Source organism: Monomorium pharaonis, unplaced genomic scaffold (genome assembly GCF_013373865.1).
Source record: "Monomorium pharaonis isolate MP-MQ-018 unplaced genomic scaffold, ASM1337386v2 scaffold_365, whole genome shotgun sequence".
In the NCBI taxonomy this organism is placed as follows: domain Eukaryota; kingdom Metazoa; phylum Arthropoda; class Insecta; order Hymenoptera; family Formicidae; genus Monomorium; species Monomorium pharaonis.
The window spans coordinates 553-23,233 of record NW_023415654.1 but is presented as its reverse complement, the minus strand read 5'-3'; the positions used below and the strand labels follow the sequence as shown (position 1 = coordinate 23,233).

The following is a 22,681-nucleotide window of genomic DNA, read 5'->3' as shown; positions in this document are numbered from 1 at the left end:
TTTTTGGGCATTACTCAGCATGGCGGCATTTATAGATCTCTTTGGGAGCAATTATCATGGACAACCAGCGGCTCATCAGCGTAGAAAAGTTACATTATCTTCGTGCGTCTCTAGAGGGAGAAAACTGCCAAGCTCATCGCTGGATTGATACCTTGACATGGTATAAGAGCTTAAATATTCTTTTATTATTTAAAAAGTTCTAAAGCAGTATGACAAAATTCTGTCATTTTGTAAAAAATTTAATGTAATAATATGAAAACTTGTTAAATAATGATACATCAAGTGCATAATATTGCTCTCTTGTACATCCATGAATCTTGTAAAGATTTAGTATTTTTGACTCTTATAATAAATGTTATAATAAATTGTGATATTAAATGTTTAATTTGACCTCAAATTCGTGTTCCGCGGCCAAAAAAACATATATGTACCCATTTTGAGGTAAATATGTTTGATATCATAGGCAAAAAGTATTATTTGATAGGATTTTAATACTTTCGACGCTCTATTCCTATCCGCCATTTTGTATTTCAACTCTATATCAATAATGCCGCAGCACTACGTCAAAGAGCAAACCTTAACGAGTAAAACAAGCCAAACAAACTTAAAATCGGTTGAGAATTGCACTGTCGGTAGATTATTGTCAAAAAATAAGCTTTCTTTCCCACTGTGCGCCGTCTCAGCTCTCAGTAGGTCGTCATCAGAGAAGAACTCGCAGGTTTGGTCAAACTCTTAATACCTCGGTGATTCAATACATAGATTGACTCGATAGTAGAACTCCACGGCTTCTCTGATACTTCTTAATTGGCAATGGCTGCAGTCGTATATCTCTCCGTTCACAACTCAAATGGCGCTACAACCTGATTTGTGTGCTCCAAGACAAAGCACCTTTCAAGGGCTTTCAGTCCTGAGACTCGAGCTTATCGCAGCATTGCTGCTTTCTCGACTTGTACAATATGTTCAAGCCATTCTGAAAGTGAACGTAACCGCAACTCATCTGTGACGGACTCTCTCGTAACACTCTTGTGGATCAAATTGCACGCATTACGGTGGAAGGACTTTGTCAGGAACAGGGTGGCGCAAATACAGGAATTCACTCTAACGCTCACTAGAGGCACATCCTTACATCAAATCCAGCCGATTGCGCGTCACGAGGCCTCACAACTGCTCAACTTCAAAGCCATTTACTATGATGGACGGGACTACCCTGGATACTCACTCCAGACTCTTGGCCATCCCAACTTGCACTCGCTGACGAGTTGAGTGCACCTGAAGCTTGCCCAGATATTTCACTAATTGCAGCTGCACCAAAACTGATTATCATTAAACATCATTTACAGGTCTTTAATTCTCAATAAGTTACTGAGATTTACAGCTCTATTTTTCAGATTTATCTTATGGTTGAAGAAGACACACAATTCAATGCTAATAACACATGTATCAACTGTGGTTTTGGAGAAAGAGAAACTCTTTTAGATAAAGGCAATCCTTTTGCCTTTATTCAAAGCGGCATACTTTTTATATGAGCTGAAAGCTCTTCAATTTAACTCACCATTATCGAAGACACACCCGTTTGTCTTGACGCAGGGAGCGTCCCAGATGCGCACAGTAATAAATGAACACAGCAGGCTGAGTGAAACGGGCACAGTAACAAACGGACACAGTGCAAAACGAACACACCGTGGTGGCAATCAGACACAGTAACAAACGGACACATTGCGAAATGGACACATTGCAAAATGGACACAGTGTGAAACGGACATACGTTATACGGCTTCATATTACACGAAGCACAAATTACGTGAAAAAGCGGGACAATATGCAATAGGTAATAACAAGACATTATATTCCTTTATTAAAATGTGTCTTCACATAATTATTATATTTTATATTAGTACACTCATCTTTTCAGCTCATCTATTGAATACAAGCATTTTAATCAATAAATACCGCTAAACATTCTTATTTATAATTCCTCTATTATGCTTTTTCATGCAAATTGTACTCCATGTAATATTATAAGATAATCAAAACGAATGGAACAAATCGCGAAAATTTAGTAAATTTTGTCTGTATTTTTGCGTTTCCGCGCTTCATGTAACAACACCCTGAAGCTGTCGACTTTTTACGGCACAATAACACCACGAAACTATCATACCGTGAGATAATCGACTATAATCGTGAAGAATTTTATAATACGTAAACAAAATAATGTTATACTGTTTGACAGTTTATGTTTAACACATTGAAAATGACCCAAACCTAGGATCGAAACGTCCTGTGTAAATATTAAATACAATTAAAGTAATTATCGCAAAAAAATCTTGCACGGCTTAATATAGTTCCTTAAATTGTTTAGCTGTTTATTTTAATTAGCCTTTAAAGCTGATGATTTTTAATTAACCTATTAATATCCAATTGGATGCATTTTTAACATAAGTTTTAGCGACTTTATTTGCAATGTTAAAGATCTATAATAAATCTAAAAAGTATTAATTCTTACGTAAAATATTACGTAAAATGATACTCTTTTAGAATCTATTATTAAAATTTGTGTAAAATAAAGTCTAAAAAAGTTATAACGACTTTTAAGTTAAAAAATGCGAAAAAATTGCAAACTTTTTTTTTCATCCAAATAACATGAAACTCCAACTCTTTTCGCAAACATTGTTGCACCAAATATTTGTACTTTAAGGATTTATTTTTCGAATTTGTCAAAATTGTCATTTTCTTTAAAAAATGGCAGCTAGATCGCAAAAATTTACGAATTGTCATGTTTTTTCCACAATAATTTATAAATTTCGGATAACTAACAGCTTATTATTATTAAAAATAATGGGATTGATATTCGCAGTTTATTTTCAAACAAATACACAATTTTTAATATGGTGGATTCAATATGGCAACCAAAATTTGCGATAATCGTCGATTTTTCTACATTTTTCCTAAATTTCTCCATAAATCCTTTTTCGAAAACTGTTTTATACGCGAACTATTACCAGTTTATAAATTTATTTATTAGTATATATCAATAGATATAAATTCATAAAGTTATAAACAGTAAATTTAACATAGTAGAAATTGTTGATTATTATCCTACATACATTTTTTCTTACACGCGTTTTTCACAGAATTTCGTACGGATGAGTTTTTAAAGTTGCTGAACCTAGCAACTTTAAATTCCAAGCCTTAAGTTCCAAGCCTGGAATCAGAATTTGAAAATTTTCATAATTCAAAATGGCGGACCAAATTAATGAATAATAAGCCAATTTATTTTAATTTCAGTATCTGGGGGTTTTTAAGATCGTTAATTATAAATCTGGAATCCAAATTAAAAAATTTAAAACGGCGAACCCAATTTGGTGGATCAAGTTTTTGAGAAGTGAGCTAATTTATTAGAATTCGGGTATCTGCGAGTTTTGTGGTCGTCGATTATGAATCTAAACTCGAAATAAAAGAAGTTAGAATAATGGATCCAATTTAGCGAACAAAGGTTTTAAAAAACAGGGCTAATTCCTATAGAAAAGGCTTCCGGATACATGCCGCGTCTTGTTAAAGCGTTGCACCGACGTTTCACAAACGTTGCAGTTTGCATCATCAGGGATAGGAGCTTTGATACTGAACTCTCTTGGATTGTGACCGTCCTTATATACTCCTTATCCTTGTAGTATGGATGAGGGTGAGATGAGAGGATAATTCGTCCAATGGTAGCACAGTTCAGTGGCCTACCATTGGTCAACTGTTGGTCAATCTTAATACAATATTGGCTATTTGCTAGTTAAAATGTGTTGTTCGGAATTTAATTGATCAATTAAAAAACCGGGGGGACAGTGTGCCAAATCAGGTTTATCTGATAACCTTTATTACGATTAAAGTTATTGGGATGTTTCAAAATTTCTAAAATTTCACGATGTTTTCTGGCGAAGTAGCCTTAGAAGGGGCTAGCATTGTAGCTTTTTTGTATTGCGCGAAGTGTCCAGTCTCCATCCAGTGTTCGGCTAAGGCTGATTAAAAAAAGTGGCCGTATTTGGTACACCGTCGATGTTTTTTGATTCGTGTACTGATCTTCTTCCTAGTTTCTTCTATGAACACTTTTCCGCAAGAACAGGGGATTTTATATACACTTAGTGATTCTAAGCGTGGTTTTTGATCCTTCGAAAGTAACTGGAAAATATTTCTTTGTGGTTTAAAGATCACTTTTATATTGTGTCTACGTAAAATTTTGCTAGTGCGTTCCGTCGTACCTTGAAGATACGGAAGGAAAGTCATCTTGTTTCCTTCTCTTTCTTTTTCTTTTTCTTTCTCTTCAACCGACGTCTTAACATTGTTGAGACTGGAAATTTGTTCTTTAATTTTTGGACTGTTTAATTGATGTTTCTACTGCTATATTAATTTTTTGTTACAACTTGATTAGAGTTAAGATGTTCTAATTCCCTATTTAAAAAAGTTGATTCGAAAAGTGAGGGCTCTATATACCAACCGACTGAATTCTTTTGCGAAGGATGGTGAGAAGTGGCGTGAAGTAGTATCCTTACAGTAAGCTGTTTTTTAGCCGTAGATTTGAGCGATGGCGATTATGAGTTCGGCCTCACAGATTTTGAAACATACTATACCATACCATACCTAATGTAAATTTGTCGTATAACAAATTTTACTATGACAAAGACGATAGAGAAATTGTCATTCCCATCGTGAACTGCGTGATATAGATAGATATTTAAAACGCGCAATTTTACAATCGCATTCCGATGTTGTGGAAAAGAGGAGATTTCGCAAAGAACGTAAAGAAGAGAGCGAGTATCCACTGATTATTTGCCAACAATAATACAATGAAGAAGAGATCGTGTGCGCTTATCGAATAAATTTGGTAAACTTAACAACATTGGATCGCTGTTTAGATTTTCATCAAGTCGTATTCTTGAATCACGACTGTGGTATGAATCGGATGCATCTATATACATATCATAAACGTAAACATCATTCGCATAGAACGTTACGTGACCGCAAGTCGTGCATACAGCATCGACAAGTGTGTACACACGATACATGAGTTTTCAGCGAAAGTACCACCACGATATAAGATATTGGAAACGCCTGCACAGATTATTTATCTTCCAATCGTCGCACAGAGCATTACTGATTTGATGATTCCCATTGTGAATCAGGACGGTTAATTACTCGATTTTTTTGGAGAAGAGATTACCGTTAGATTACACATACGAAGACGATAACGTGAGATGCTCATGTTGAATGAGCAGGTATAAGACACAATTTGGGTCTGTTAAAAATATTCGATCGTCTGATAAAAAGAAACGCATCAGAATTTTTAAAATCATTGGGATTCGTCGTACGAAATATTTAGATGTCTAACATCTTAAACATTGAAGGCGAGCTGATCTTTGATTAGCATCGTCAAGATTAAGATTCACATATACAATCCATACGCCAACACAACGTTTGGATACAGCAATGAAATAAGGATACTCAAAATTTATACACATTGTCATGCGAAAATTTTCTTTACGTTGAGGGAAGATTAGTAAAGACGAAAGATAATAAGGATAAGGATGAGACAAACCTTGGAAATATTTGCGTGGCGTTCATATTTGATGAAATTTGATACGAATTCAATGGTGTGGAAATTGATGGCAACAGAAATGTTGGAATAATCAGTACTATTAAAAACGATATATCATATGACAAAGTAGTAATTATGTACAATGCAGGATAGTAATTTTTTATAACCTACTGGAAGGACACTTTAACTTTTGCGTACCGCTTAATATATTATTGAACTTTTGCGAGGATTACAAACGTGTGATTGTTAACGCTCATCATGATGATTGATTTTGAACGAGCACGCAACGGTAATAATTCTATCGTTAGAAATTCTACGAGTCAACGGAAATTGAATTACTCAAACACAAAGTACATGAGGTCAACAAATTATCTTTGCTGCGAGCTTTGGAGAGTGGACAATGTCCAAGTATGAATTTTCGCTGCTAGGATCTGTACGAATATCCCCTGTTGCAGAGTACGACGAAACATTCATGGGCTGTCAAAATTGCAACTCAATTCGAGAAATTGCGCTTCCCCACATAGCACATGATATCATTAGAATATTTTGTATTCATACTGTGAACATACGTACCGTATATAATGTACTGAGAATATTCTTATAATATTTTCTATAATATATCATTATTCGTATATTATTAGAACGGATCTGTTATATCTAAATTAGTATATTATTTCTCGTTCATTCTTAGAATTTACTTTTGCAATCTAAATATCTATTAATGTTTAAAGTTTATTTTTAGTGTCAAAAAATGTAACGTTACCAAAAATGACGAAATAATTTCTTTATTTTGATTACTGTACTGTAAATATATATACCGTACATAATATAATGAGAATATTGTAATAAGATCTATTTTATATACATATATATGTATATCATTATTCCGCAGCAGCCGCGAGTAGTTTGCGAGATCGCTGCTAGGCGAGGGCACGGCGCTTCTCCTTCTCGTGAGAAAATTTACACCAAAAGGCTTATAAAAGAAAATCACCCACAGCAACAAGTTATCTCTCGATGTGTATAGTGAGTTCAATAGATTTATCTAACAGCAAAGTGTAGTATCATTTTTGCCACTTGAAGAGAGTCCCTTGGGCCTTGAATAGAGCTTCAGAGAATTGAGAAAATATAAAAATAAAATTTTTACCCTTCATCTTTGGTCTTATGCAGTGGCCAGGAAGGAGCGAGAAACACTATAGCTACTTTCTAGATAGATTATATGTTTAGAGGCTAAGATTCAGAAAGTTACATATACAGCTTGGTACTAGCCATTTTTTCTAGATAGATGCTAGACAGAATCTAGAAAAACTATTCAGAATCTAGCTATATGCAAGGCGAAATTTCCACGCGGGTATTGTCATTGTCATCGTCGTTATCACCCGATGCCCAGTTAACATAATATACCGTGCACATTTTATCATTGGTTCTACGTTGATACTAGTGATTCTTGGTATTTACTGCAAAATATTCTCAGTATATTCTACGAAACAGAAGAAGGCGGAAATAAGAATGTACTCAGTATGTTCTCAGTACGTATCTCAAATGTTCTTAGAACTTACGCAATGTACTGCTGCAATATTCTTCGAACATTCTTAGCATCTACATGTGCTGTATGAGTCGTTATCATTGTACTGCAGACTGGTCGAAAAAATATTACGTCTCAAGATACTATCACGTCTCAAGAATCTTTGATGATTGTAATTTGACCAACATAAAACTTTATATAAATTCTGAATTTTATCTATACGATGATTTGAATTTAGACTTTCGTAAATCTAGATATGCCATTCTGTATGACATATATCAATGCTTTGGTAAATTTTATTACGGACATGAGTGCGCAACGCTGCGGGAGCGGTGCACTTGTACACGGTTCAAATGGACACGGTGCATTTGGACACGGTGCTTTTGGACACGATATCTTGCGTATGATTCAAATGGCCACGGTGCATTTGCACACTGTGCATTTGGACACAAAAGAAATTTTATTAAAAATGTACACCAGTTATATGCACACGTAAAATTTGACCACCGGATATTTGCACACGAAAAAATGCCCACTGTTCACTTGGACACGTAAAAGTTGCACATCATTCATTTGTACACCGCTCACTTGCACACCATTCACTTACACACCGTTCACTTGCCCACTACTCATTGGCACACCGATTATTTGCACACGGAAAGATGTGCACTGATCATTTGCACACGAAAAGATGCACACTGTTCATTTGCACACGGAAAGATGCGCACTGATCATTTGCACACCAAAAGATGCACACCGATCATTTGCACACCGTTCATTTGGACACGGTGCTTTTGGACACTGTTTATTTGCACACCGCTCAGTTACACACCGTTTAATTGCACACCGTTCAATTGCACAACGTTCAATCAAACGCATATTTAATATTCATACATTATAGCTGCGTTTGTAATGTGTACAAGGATTAGCGACATGGACGAGGTGGGTGCGGGAGGGGGGCCGACGGACCCCCTTGCACACTGTGTGTGTGTGTGTGTGTGTGTGTGTGTCTGTGTGTGTAAAGTAAAGCATTCACTGCACCACATGGGTTTGCGACTTAAATGGTGTGCAATTGAACGGTATGCAATTGAGCGGTGTGCAAATAAACGGTGTCCAAAAGCACCGTGTCCAAATGAACGGTGTGCAAATGATCAGTGCGCATCTTTCCGTGTGCAAATGATCAGTGCGCATATTTCTGTGTGCAAATGATCAGTGCGCATCTTCCCGTGTGGAAATGATTGGTGTGCATCTTTCCGTGTGCAAATGATCGGTGCGCATTTCTTGGTGTGCAAATGAGTGGTGGGCAAGTGAACGGTGTGCAAGTGAATGGTGTGCAAGTGAGTGGTGTGCAAATAAATGGTGTGCAACTTTTACGTGTCCAAGTGAACGGTGGTTATTTTTTCGTGTGCAAATATCCGGTGGTCAAATTTTACGTGTGCGTATAACTGGTGTACATTTTTAATAAAATTTCTTTTGTGTCCAAATGCACAGTGTGCAAATGCACCGTGTGCAAATGCACCGTGGTCATTTGAACCGTGCGCAAGATATCGTGTCCAAAAACACCGTGTCCAAGTAAGTGGCATCCCAACGCTGCTCAATGTAATTACATTCCTGGAAAAAGGATCTTTTGGGGTCATTGACTGTTCGTGACAAAACGAATCCGTCAAAATTGCTATCATGGATGTGTACATAGAATTTGATTGCAAAGAGAATATTCCCGCGAATACTACCGCTTATTGTTTTATCTTACATGATCGTGTAATTGAATATTGTCCGTTGTCCAACGTAGTGCACAAAATCATGTAACTAATAAAAACTGAGATATTTGGTGTTAACGTACAGCCTTGAAAAGTTATTCATCACGATCGTACCAACATTCGTGGATCTGCAAGGATTTATTGTCGGTAAAAAAATTGTTGTAAAAAAAGTGGCGATACTGAGAAAAGAAGCCGTTCTTTTGCATTACATTTTCGCGATTCCCATGGCATAACGCATTCTTACAAAATCAGACAAGTTTTGCGCTTCTTGGTAGATTGCTTATCATCATGGATTGCGATGGAAGAACAGGATGATCCCCGTACAGTATGGCGAAACGTCTAATTACATCTGCTGTGTGTAATAGGGAAGAGGATGACAACAATGCTATCGTATACGTTAAGGAAAATCAGAAACGAGAATGGTTGATTGACATGCTCAATACCAATAATGGGATATATATCAAAACATTAAATGCAAATTACGAAAACATTAAATCTTTGAATAATCTAATTGTTAGTAATACTATACGATGTGAAAAATATGTTAACAATTGTGCATTACAAAATGTATTTAAAATATTTAACTGATGGTCGCAACACCAAAGTAATTGTGAAATTTTTTCAAAATAAAGAAAACATAAACGTAATAAAATGTTCATTTCTACCCTGTCCCTGTAGATGTTCGATACGATGTGGTTTAATAACGGTTCGATAGCGATTCGATAAGTGAGTCCCCGGAAGTAGTTAATCTATGCGGGTTTAACGATCAGATCGTCTGAGGGGAATGGGGGTGAAGGCAAATCAAATGGGAAATGAGGGGGGAAAAGTGGTGGGGGGCCGAGGAAACGTCACGCCGAGCGGACTCGCATACGGTCGCACCCGGGTGCTCCGAGGGGTTCGGAGGGGGAAAGTAAAAGGGGTTTGAAATGAGGGGGGTGTAGGAGTGGGGGTAAGTGCGCCGGTCGAGAAGGGTGTTCTCGGTGAGACCGTACGGTCGGAGACGTAAGTGGGCACGCTCTTCGGCGTAAACAGGAAGTGTATTACGTAGCCGGCGTTCGTTGTCGAGGGGATCCTATTTAGTTTTTGGCGCTAGTTTATCGTATCGCGCGGAATGGAGCGCATAGCGGTCAGTGATTTGGACGCTGTGGAAAGACGTTCGTTGGCGCGAATGAACGTGTATTATTTCGCGCCTAATTTTTTGGCGCCTTAATTTTCTTTGTTCGTAATATTTGTTTATGGATGAAAAAAGATGTTTATCGCGTAAACGCATAGCGAATCGTTTATTTGTTCGCTCGTTGGCGTGACTAAATGTTTATTAATTTGTATGTTCATAAATGACAAGTATAATAGAAAAATAATAGTATGTATAGCGAGTTGTTTATTCGACGATGCGTAATCGTAGCGGAAGGAGGCATCCCTCGAGATACCGTGCGGATCGAGCGATTCGTCTCGTCGTGGTTTACTCGGCAGATCGCAATTGGTCGAGAGCCCTGCGGAGGATCGCGGGGGGTAGACTGGAGGAATGTGTGTCGAAACGCATTTCGGAGCGAGAGCGATCTTTATTATCTTTCGCCGATGCGTAATCCGAGCGGAAAGGCGCATCCTCGGAGAAACCGCACGGATTCGGGCGAGACGGGCGATTCATCCCGCCGGTCTTTACTCGGCAAATTCTAATTGGTCGAGACCGTGCAATTTTTTTCCCGCAATCTGCGCAACATAGTTTTGTCATCGAGTAATAATATTTCTATCGCTCGATTTTTTTCCGTTTTAGTAGGGTATATAAGAGCGCGTCGATAGACGTTTTTTGTCATAAAAAGACTATCGAGATTGCGATGGTGAACGTAACGTTTGTGTTGCATGGAGAAACGATCATCGGTGGAAATTGAAAACGAGGAGGTTCTTTATTGCGACGAGTCAATGTCATCTACCTCTACCGTAAGCGAGGAGCGCAATCGTTGGACCGTGAGGAAGGAGGATAAGCGATGGCATTTGGGAACGTATCATTTACGAAGAGCGATTGGAACTGTTTTTGCGCGAGAGGATCTGTGGATAAAGACGCTAATGGCTGTGAGTGATCGCGGAAGGCGATATCTGTCCGGTATACCATCGAGTATTCGCTACAAGACGCTTTATTTCGTCACGGATCGGATCGCGCCTATGTATATCGAAGAGGCTAGACGCGCGAATCAACGGGTGGAATTTAAATTACCGGTCGATAACGAGGGTTCTACCATGTGGATCTCTAGGCAATAATCATGAGTGACGCCCTTGAAAATATGCCTACGGACGCGGCAGTCGATCTCTCCTGGCTGAACGCGCTTATCGCGGGCGATGTCGTCGACGAGGAGGTCGATCGCCTGTGGGTGGACGATCTTTTTACGAACGCGACCAATATCGTCGACGAGGAGAGTTATCTTATGTGGGAGCGTCGATGCGAGGAGTGTTCAAGCGCGTTGAGAGAGAAATGCCAACGTCGTCCCGTGAGAACTGGAACGGTAAATTCTCTCGTGTCCCGTATTTTGAGTCTGGAGGGAATAAGGAACGAGCTGCGATACCGTTTTGCCTGTGCTGGTGCCGGCCTTGGCGACAGATCGGGATTGATTTGGTCCGAAATTGAGACCGCCTTTGACAACCGCGTGTTAACGGGCGCGGTCATCAATTCGCGTTATATCGAACCAAGCGAATTTCTCAAGGACTCGAGAGATATGGTGCTTGAGAAGGTGCGCGAACAATTGGATAGATATTCGTGTCTGAAGGTTAATACTGTGTTTAACGGAAAATTCATCGCTAAAGATAAGAGCGCTGTTAAAAGTATCACAACCGCGAATGAACAGCTGTTCGTTTTGACCGATTTGCGCGAGTGGTACGAAAGATTCGTGACTCGTGCTATCCTTACGTCACTGGAGGAGTTTCAGGAGCGCGATAGCGGATGGGCGCTGTCGCGTATATTGAACCTGAATGTGAACGTCAACAAATGCGATCCCATGCAGGCGGGATGCTGGTGCGACATACCGTTGTACGTGAGACGTAAGAAAGCGGTGGTGAATGTGCGGTCGAACGATAACGCGTGTTTCGCGTGGGCTGTTATCGCCGCGATGTATCCCGTTGAGGAGAATAGAGAGAGGAGCAGTTCGTATCCCGATTATCGAACGTACTTAAAGTTCGATGGAATAGAATTTCCGGTTGCTCTGCGAGATATTACTAAATTTGAACGTTTGAACAATATATCCATCAATGTGTTTATGTTTAAGGAACGTGAAAAAAAAAGATCGTTCCTCTACGTCTTACGGCTAACAAGAGAAACGTTCACGTAAACCTGTTATACATATTGGATGCACGACGCAACGATACGGTGGGTCATTACGTTTGGATAAGCCAGCTCTCGCGATTGCTCTCGAACGAGATAAACAAGACCAAAACCAAAAAGTTCATATGCGATCGGTAGGTGCATTGTTATTTTCTTCTAGTTTACCTGTAATAATTAACAACCAATTGCAATTTCAGATGTCTGCATTATTTTTATTCGATCGAGAAATTATCCGAGCATACCGTGGACTGCGAAAGGATGAACGAGTGCGCGATTGTTCTTCCCAAAGAGGAGGATAAATGGCTTTCGTTTCGCAACTACGATCGAAAGGAGCGACTCCCGTACGTGGTATACGCGGATTTGGAATGTCTTTTGGAAAAGAAGGACGAGGGGGAAGGTTTTATGACAACGGAAAATGGATTCGGTTATCAACGTCACAGAGCGTTTAGCGTCGGTTATTATGTCAGGTGCGCGTTAGGCGATGAATCGTCATCGATTTATATATCGCATCGCGGTCAGGACTGCGTTTCGTGGTTCGCGAAAGAATTGAATTCTCTAGCGCATCGCGCGAAAGATACCCTTGGCGCGGTCGCCCCTATGATGGAGCTGACGAGAGAGGAGACGCGTGATTTTTCGGACTCGACGTTTTGTCACATATGTGGCAAAATATTCCTGACGACGGATGTACGTGTGCGCGATCATTGTCATATCACCGGACGTTATAGAGGTGCGGCGCATTCGTATTGTAATTTAAATTACCACAATTCCTTTGTGATTCCGGTGTTCTTTCACAATTTATCTGGATACGACGCGCATTTTATAATTAAAGAAATCGCAAATGAATACGAGGGTAGAGTTGATCTGTTACCGTTAAACAAAGAGACGTATATTTCTTTCACGAAGAATGTAAGTTCTACGAGAGAGAAGAAATGGCATAACTGCGTAAAATTACGATTCGTGGATTCGTATAAATTTTTAAATGAAAATCTCGGCAAATTGGTGTCGTACCTAGATCGCGACGACTTGCGGATAACGCGATCGATGTTTTCCGATTTGGATGACGAGGATTTTGAATTGCTCACGCGCAAAGGCGTGTTTCCGTACGAATACCTCGACAGCGTCGATAGGTTGAACGACACGGAGTTACCGTCGCGGGAGGCTTTTTACAGCTCGTTAACCGGAGAGGAGGTGTCCGAAGACGATCACAAGCACGCCGTAATGGTTTGGGAACGGTTTAATATTCGAAATCTAGGCGAATACAGCGATCTGTATTTGAAAACGGACGTGCTACTACTGGCGGATGTCTTTGAAAAGTTTCGCGAAAACAGCATAGAGAGTTACGGTTTGGATCCGGCTCATTATTACACGTTACCCGGTTATACGTGGGACGCGATGTTGAAATACACGGGTGTTCGTTTCGAACTTCTGACCGATATCGACATGGTGTTGTTCGTGGAGCGTGGCGTGCGCGGCGGTCTTAGTCAGTGTTCGAATAGATATGCGCGTGCTAATAACAGATATCTACCGTGTTACGATTCGTCGCAACCGTCGTCGTTTCTCATGTATTACGACGTAAATAATTTGTACGGTTGGGCGATGTGCCAACCGTTACCATACTCGTGTTTCCAGTGGCTCGACGATATCGCCAATTTCGACGTAATGTCGGTTTCCGCGGATTCTTATTTCGGTTACATTCTCGAGGTAGATCTCGCGTATCCGCACGAGCTGCACGACGCTCACGCGGATCTTCCATTTTGTCCCTTGCGCGCCACGCCTCCCGATAGGCGGAACGTCAAGCTTCTGGCCACGCTTCACGATAAGTCGCATTATGTCATACATTATCGCAACCTACAACAATGTCTGCGACACGGATTGCGCTTAACGAGAATTCATCGCGTGTTACGATTCGCGCAATTTCCATGGCTTCGCGGTTATATAGAATTGAATACGAGATTTAGGATTGGGGCGACAAACGAGTTCGAGAGAAATATGTATAAGCTGATGAATAACGCGGTTTTCGGAAAGACAATGGAAAATGTGCGCGATCGCGTGGACGTGCGTCTCGTGACGAGCTGGGATGGTAGACACGGAGCGGAGGCGCTAATCGCCAAGCCGAACTTCCACAGTAGAAGCATCTTCGCTGAGGATCTGATGGCTATTGAATTGCGTCGCTTAGAAGTGACGATGAACAAACCGTTGTACGTTGGCATGGCTATTTTAGAAATAGCCAAAACGCGCTTATACGAATTTCATTACGATTATATGTTGCCCTTGTATCGAGACAAGTGTAAAATCATGTATACGGACACGGACAGCTTGATATATTTCATCGAATGTTACGATGCGTACGAGGATATGAAACGTTTTATCGATCGATTCGACACGAGCAACTTTCCGGAAAATAATCCGTACGCCATGCCGTTGGTGAATAAGAGTGTACCGGGTTTGATGAAGGACGAGAACTGCGGCGCTATTATGACGGAATTTGTGGGTTTGAGGGCGAAGATGTACGCCACGAGAGTTTTGGGGGGAGGAACACGAAGAAAATTAAGGGTGTGAAGAAAAATGTGGTGGAGAGAACGATTACGTTCGACGATTTCACGCGATGCCTACGAAACGATATAGAAATGACGCGTCGTCAGTCGAGCGTGCGATCCAGGCTGCACGAGGTGTACACGTTTTCCGAAATGAAAATCGCTCTTAGTCCGTACGACGACAAGCGGTACATCCCGCCCGATTCGACGGAAACTCTGCCGTGGGGACATTATAGGGTGTCTCAATAATAATAATAACACATACATTGAAATGGTATTATATATTTGAATATATATACATTATGTTATATACGAATATAATAAAACGTTGTTACACACACATCTGTTTTTTTAATCCACGAATTGTGCGACTTATCCATTCCTAGCCACTTCACCAAAACCTCGTCGCCCTTTTTGCGTAGAATCTTTTCGACTAGATAAACGTCGGGATCGGCGACTCGCTGCAACTCCTGCTCGTAGAATCCTCCGGCTATCGGTTCGCCACGATAATCCTTAAGGAGGTAGGTCACTGGATTCGTTTGACGTATCTCGGCTACGCGAAATACCTCCGTGTTCCAATTCGGCGTATAACCTTTTTCAAATATCGTTTTAAATTTGCTGACGCGCACGGGCTCGCCGATTCTGAATTTCGCCGGAACGGCGATCTTCGCGCGACTGTATACCGTGGACAGGAGCCTCTCGGCGACGCTCGGTGTCACGTTCGCTGGCTGCATGCCGATCGTTCGATGCCTTCGACGATTGTAGGACGACACTAGCTTTGGTAGCGCGTCGATCCATACGTAAGATCCGTTGAGCGTGAACATTTTCCACATGTCGTTTTTCAGCGTGCGATTAAATCTCTCGACTACGGACGCTTTCATTACCGAATACGTCGAGTAATGATTCACGCGATACTCGTCGAGAATATGACGCACATTAGCGTTGTAAAACTCCTTTCCCTCGTCCGTTTGTAAATTTTTCGGATGTCGCGCGTCCCCGCGAAATATCTTCGATAGCGCCGAGGCAACCTCCTTTCCATTTTTGGTTTTGAGCGGCAACGCCCACGCGTATTTGCTCAGAACGTCGATAACCGTCAAAATGTAATTATGTCCTTTGTTGTTTCGCGCGTAGGGGCGCATCTCCACCACGTCGGCCTGCCATAGATCGTCGTATCCGCGCACCACTACTCGACGTCGTGGAAAGTTTTTACGGGCTGGTGCGTGCAGTTCGTTCACGAGTCTTCGTTTCTCGGCGCTCATTGCAACAGATACCGAAGGTGCTGCAGTTGATTATGATTTGAATGTTGGTTGGCGATGTCGTGAATATCAATCTCCAACGCAGCAATCACATCTCTCACAATGCTCCGCAAACCGCGCAGGTTTTCTCCCTGCGCGTTCGTCTCTTTTTTAAATCAAACAGATCCTTCAGGCTACTCTCGATCGTGTTTTGCAAATTCCATATAATCTGCGTTTCGTATTTCGTGTCGAGATCGTTTAACTTCTTTTCATACGCTGTCGGTAGGTCGTGCAATTCCTTTTCTAATTTCTCAATATTCCGCGAAAACGCATCTTTCGATTCTCGTATGTTATTTTCATACCTTACGTTGAGATCGTTTACCTTTACCTCGAGCGTTTCCTGCAACTTCTGCAACATATCCTCGTGTTCTTTCACGTTTTTATCGATCAACTCCTTTAATTTCCGTAACTCGCCTTGAAAGGTTTCCAAGCTCAATCTGTTAGAGACGATTTGAGCGAGGCTTCTGTCGAATAAACTTTGCAGGTCCTGGATCTTGTTTCCGAGCGAGTCCAACGTCGAGCTATTATTCTCGGTGATTTCCTTTAATTCCCGTATGTCCTTGACCGTTTTTTGTAGATTGAGATCGACGTAGCCCTTATTTGTCGCGTCCGCGCTGTCAACGGGGGATTCCAATCGTTGTATCTTACGTTCGTTTCGCGTCGTAATTGTCCCCGTTCATACGCAACGCGTTGTTGTGCACGTAGCGCCTCAGAGATTCGATCGACGAACGCGTAGCGATTATCTCGTTGTCGCGTCTTCCCGTCAGAGACATGCCAAATTTATTCACGGACGTCATCTCGTCGTCGACGTCGCGTTCGGACTGTACCGTTACCGTGGCCGACGATTCAATTTATAATTAGTCCCGCCTCGCGCAGCTCCTCGATTATCGACAGGATCTCGTTGTCGTGAGCGTTGTTGCCGGCGCGACGAGAAGCGTCGAGTAATCGAAGACGATCGACCAATTCGTTGGGATCGTCCCAGTGAACGTAATCGACACGATGGTCGGTTACTCGCATGCCGGATGGAACGTCGAGTACGCCAGCACCGTCGTCGTCGTCGTCCTCTTATCACCGCCGCGTATAAGCGGTCCGATAATCGCGGTGTACTTGTAGCCCTTGTTACCCATAATCGGCATACTCGCGCTACGACCGCGTCTATGAGCGTTCGTCGTTAGCAGTATACTCTTGTACGTTTGCAAATCGTTTTTCGTGTAGACGGCGTCATCGGGAATTCTCTTGAAGATCAATTCGTATAAGCCGGGCGTACCGACGTATCTCGTATCGCCTATTATAATCGCGTCGTCTCCTCCCACGTCGAATGGTTTGTTGCCGAGTTTAGTACCTTCCTCGGTGAGGTATACCCCGTATACGTAATCATTTTTAGTTTTACTCTCTCCACTTAGAAGATCACCCACGTACCTTTGTCCCAACGGTCCCAATCGACTGTGCAGGGACTCGCGACCGTACGGCGTTTGCAGAGTGTCTCTGATCGAGGTTTCGAGCGCGGAAGCTGGCGCGTCCTCCGTCTGTTCCTCGCGCGGGTATAACGTCACCTTTCCTAACGGCGTGGAGGCCAATGTTCGTTTTCTCTTAGACACGGGTGATTTCCTCGTCGGGGCTACCTCCTCGAAGACGTCGTCGTCGTCGTCGTAGACGTCACCCCCCTCGCGTTCCCTCTTACCTATAGTATCGTTCGACGATTTGGCGGTGTGTTCGACTATGCGCTTCAAAGGTTCGACGATCGGTTTGAAGCGTTTCTCCAGCGAAATTTCCTCCTCCAGCTTTCCGGTTTTCAACGCCCGATGCTTCCTACGGATCGTCGCGCGCGTCTTGGCGATTTCCCTCGCGCCGTTCTCTCGCGTTCCTCGAGGACGTTACTCATCGCTCTGAACGTTTCACCGCGAAGTCGTTAAATCCTCGTCTGTATCTACCGTTTCTCAACGCGCTGTCCTTGTCGATCACCACGAAACCGTACCTTCGCTGCCAACACTCTCGACACAACGCGCAAAAATCCTCGTACGACATGTCGGTGTTCACGTGATCGTTGTACACGTGCTTAAGGTTGGTGTCGTCCTGTCGAAACAAAACCAAGAGGTTCGCGTTGTCCCGTATCAGGTGTTTCGGTATCTTGGCGTACGTCTGACAGAGATAAAAACAATCGACGTTCGAATGTCGACCCATGGAAAAGTACTCTCTGATCGTGTTCTGATTGTCGCAGGCTACGTCATCGAATACGAATATCGAGTCGGGAAGCGCCTCCGTGCGCGGTACGACGTCGTGATTCTCGCGAAACGCGTGATAACCGATCTCGTCCCACATCGGCTGGAAGAGTCGCGCGAGATAACGATATTTCGGTTGTTGCAGAGATTTCGAATAGACGTATACGTTCTCGAAGCGTAAACCGTGCGGGCTCTCCAGTAAGCTTATCAATAGATTCGTCTTACCGCAGCTCGACGGACCGCAGATGATGCAACGTATCGCGTCCGGTAACAGCGAGCCGTGTCTCCGCGTCGTCGTTCCTGCGGTCGCGTTCGATCCGGCTGTTTTGCGATCGAGATCGAAAACTCTTATCGTCGGCGATTGTCGCACGAATTTCATCTCTACGCGTATGCGCGCTTGCGCGCTAGTTCGCGCTATTTATACGCGATCGATTCTTTCCCCTCGCGCAGTCGTAACGATGTTTCTAATACTGTCGGACAAGCGTGACATTCTCGAGTGATCCGCCGCGGAGCTATCGTTCATTCCGAAGACGATTCTGCTGCGATATTTCGACGAGTACATCGAAATACTGTGGGACAAATTGCCCGAACACCTGAGAGCCGATCCCGAGGTGCGAAGCTGTCGCAGATGTTTGGAGCATTATAATCAGCCTTGGCAGAGAACGCACATCGACGGCCCGGCACCGCAGATCAGACATTGCGCCGTATGCCAGCAGTCGTCGACGCCATCCGAAGACGCGGCGGCGGGTTGTTGAACAGCGCGATAAACGCGCTTCCCTTCGAGTTGCACGTTCCCGGCTATCAGTTCTGCGGACCCGGTACTCGTCTCGCCAAATGACTGCTACGCGGCGACAGAGGTGTAAATCCGCTAGACGCGGCGTGCCGCGAACACGATATAGCGTATTCGCGAAGTAACGATCTAGCGGAACGTCACGCGGCCGATCGAATTCTCGCGGACAGGGCGCGTGAGCGTATCGCGGCGAGGGACGCGACCCTCGGCGAGAGAGCCGTAGCGACCGCCGTATGGGCGGCTATGAAAGCAAAGACAAAACTCGGAATGGGCCTGAGGAGAAGGACGACGAAAAGGAAGGTATCGAGAAGGAGGAGGAGGAGAGTGCTACCGATAGCGAAACGCGGAGGCTTGTTACCGCTTCTACCGGTACTAGGAGCACTTGGTTCCTTAATCGGTGGAGCGGCCGGTGTGGCGAAAGCCGTAAACGATCGGAAGGCCGCTCGTCGTCAATTGGAGGAGCTGCAACGTCACAATCGCGCGATAGAGGGCCACGGATTGTATCTCGCGCCGTATAAGAAACTCGGAGGTGCGATATCGACCGGGCGGCGAAAGAGAGGAAAAAAAAAACGCTCCCGCTAGACCATTTACCCGTATCCGACGTCACGACGAGCGAGCAATTGACGCGAGCGGCGAGACGCGCGCGAATTCCGCATTTCCGAGGAGTGTTCACGCGCGACGATTTGCCGGCGAGAGTGCGACGCGCGGAGTGCGGTATCGTGAATCTCGACGACGCGGAAGGTCCCGGAACGCATTGGGTCGCTTACGCGAGAAGAGGAGGCAGAGCCGTTTATTTTCGATAGTTTCGGAAATCTTCGACCTCCGCGAGAACTCGTGCGGTATCTCGGCGATAACGTCGACGTGACGTATAATCCTCGGTCTTATCAGACGTACGAACAGAGCATTTGCGGTCAGTTGTGTTTGCGGTTTCTTCGCGGTTTGGATTGGAAATAAAAAAAATACATTATTTTTTTGGGTCCCAAAAAAAATCGATCGTCATGTCGATGATGACGCTCACGTTGTCCGGCGTAAACAACGTTCTCGTTGCCGACTACTTTCCCGCTCTCGATCTCAGCGACGGCGAGTACGAGTTGGGCCTCGCCCATTTTGAAAGTTACAACACGATACCCAACGTTCATTCGCAAAACAATAAATTTTACTACGGCGACAACAACGACGTGATCGTTATTCCCGAGGGATCCTACGAGCTGAACGCCATCGAACGATATCTCAGGGCTGCGTTACACGACGAGACGAGAGAGAATTGCGTCGCGGATAACGCCTATTGCGTGTACGACAACGATGTCGATTACGATGCGAACAAACGATCGTTCTTCGCGCCAACGAGAACACGATGAAAACCGAAATAAAGTGTCCGTATCGAATTGATTTCACCTCGCCGAATAATATCGGATCTCTGTTGGGTTTTTCGGCGGGACGCGTACTGGAACCGAATAAATGGCACGTGTCCGACGAACCGACGAATATTATGAGCGTCAACGTTATACGCGTGGAATGTAACGTCACCGCGGGAGCATATAGCAACGACAGGCCGGTTCATACGATACACGAGTTCACCCCGAACGTCCCACCGGGATATAAAATATCGGAAACGCCTACGCATATCATTTACCTTCCGGTTGTCGCGCGGAGCGTTACGAATATTACGCTGCGAATGGTGGATCAAGACGGTCGTCCCGTTGATTTTCGAGGCGAGGAGATAACGATCAGGTTACACGTGAGAAAACGTAGACATGATTAAACATGCTCGTTGTCGGTGAATCGCGAGTGAAAAAAAATATCGATTTGTTCGCGGCGAGGAGAGGAGGAGTGGAGGTAACGCAACAGCGCGGAGGATTGAGCGCGGCGAACGTCGCGTTTCTTCGCTCTTTAGGTTTTAGAGTGAGAACACCGATCATGACGATTGACATACTCGACATCGGTGGTGAGCCGATTTTCGACGAGCGTATCGTCAGGATCGAGACTCACACAATCCGTACGCCAACGCGACGTTGGGATACAGCGACGAGATACGTATACCTATTCAACAACAGGACCTGTACACTCTGCCGTGCGAGAGCTTTCTCTACGTCGAGGGGATATTTACGGACGATAAGCGTAAGTCGAGACTGACGAGCAATTGTGTCGCTTTTATGTTCGACGAAATTCGTTACGAGTTAAACGGTGTGGAGATCGACAGAAACGTGGGGAACGACCAGCACGATCAAGAATTACGTAACTTTAACGTCGAGAGATAAGGATGTATTACAGAACGCCGGATTGGGCAGACCGGTAGTTTCCGCGGACGGTTTTTTTCAATTTTTCAGTTCCTTTAAAGATACTCCTGGGTTTTTGCGAGGATTATCAACGCATAGTGATAAACGCGCGACACGAACTTATCTTAATACGCGCGCGCAACGACAACAATTGCATCGTGGCGGAAGATACTTCCATCGAGCCTAAAGTCGTTCTGTCTAAGGTTCAATGGCGAATGCCTCACGTGATGTTGAACGACGTTAACAAATTATCGCTATTACGAACGCTGGAGAGCGGTCGATTCCTAAGCGTTGGATTTCGTTCGTGGGACCTGTATGAATTTCCTCTATTGCAGAGCACTACTAAACACTCGTGGGCCGTCAAGACAGCGGCGCAAGTGGAAAAACCGCGATACGTTATCTTCGCTTTGCAGACCGAGAGAAGAAACATTCTTCCGAAAGACGTATCTGTATTCGATCATTGCAATTTTACTAACGTAAAACTCTACCTGAATTCGGATTTTTATCCCTACGATGACATGAATTTAGATATGAAGCAATACAAAATTGCGGTACTGTACGACATGTTTGCGAAATTTCAAAAGGTATACTACGGACGCGACGTCGACGAGGCCTATCTAAATGTAGTAGATTTTATGAATTACGGTCCATTCGTGGTGATCGATTGCTCTCGTCAAAACGAGGCGATAAAGAGCGCCACGGTAGACGTTCGTATAGAATTCGAATGCAAGGAAAACGTTCCGGCTAACACAACGGCGTACTGTCTGATTATTCACGATCGCATCATCGAGTACAGCCTCCTGACTAATATTCTGCGGAAAATTGTGTAACGTAAGTGCCGAGAATAAGTATTGCGTAGTGGTAGTAACGAGGAAAGAGGGAAAAAATAAAATGGCGTGAGGAGCGGTATATAAGATCCCGTCCCGGGAGAACAATGTCAAAAAAACAAATGGATAACGCACGATGTCGTACGCGCCGCCCGTTTTCGTCGACCTTCGAGGATTCACCGTTCGCGACAAATTCCTGGTGAAGGAGGTAGCCGTGCTACGAGACGGACGAACGTTGACGCATCACGTTTTCACCGCGCCACTAGCCTGGGATCTTCTGACGAAAACCGAAAAGGCTCGGGTGTGTTGGTTGACCGCGAATCATCACGGGCTCGAGTGGAAGGACGGAGACGTGGATTACGACCGTGCGCGAAACATCATTCGACGCGCCGTTTGCGACGGTCTGACGACGAGCGAAACGTCCAGGCTATTTTACGTGAAGGGAACGGAGAAGAAACGCTGGTTGGAGGAGCTCGTTGGTGACGCCGTTCGCGACGCTGAGGCGACGATCGAGACGATAGACGCCGATTACGAGAGCATTGGTCGACTGGAGACGCTCAACGCCGGTCGAGTTTT

General features: G+C 43.7%; 2 protein-coding genes and 1 pseudogene across 2 annotated transcripts; all 3 read left to right on the top strand.

Annotated features, from left to right (window-relative positions):
* Positions 1-12,422: 12,422 nt before the first annotated feature.
* Positions 12,423-14,723, top strand: LOC118648302. The gene has a single exon (XM_036294638.1). The coding sequence runs from the start codon at positions 12,423-12,425 to the stop codon at positions 14,721-14,723; it is 2,301 nt and encodes a 766-aa protein (XP_036150531.1).
* Positions 14,724-18,088: 3,365 nt separating this feature from the next.
* On the top strand, positions 18,089-19,572 carry LOC118648304 (annotated as a pseudogene).
* Positions 19,573-20,356: 784 nt separating this feature from the next.
* Positions 20,357-22,108, top strand: LOC118648301. Its single transcript, XM_036294637.1, has 3 exons — positions 20,357-20,733; positions 21,026-21,237; positions 21,330-22,108. Exons 1-3 carry the CDS (start codon positions 20,357-20,359, stop codon positions 22,106-22,108), a joined length of 1,368 nt encoding a protein of 455 aa, XP_036150530.1.
* The last annotated feature ends 573 nt before the right edge of the window (positions 22,109-22,681 follow it).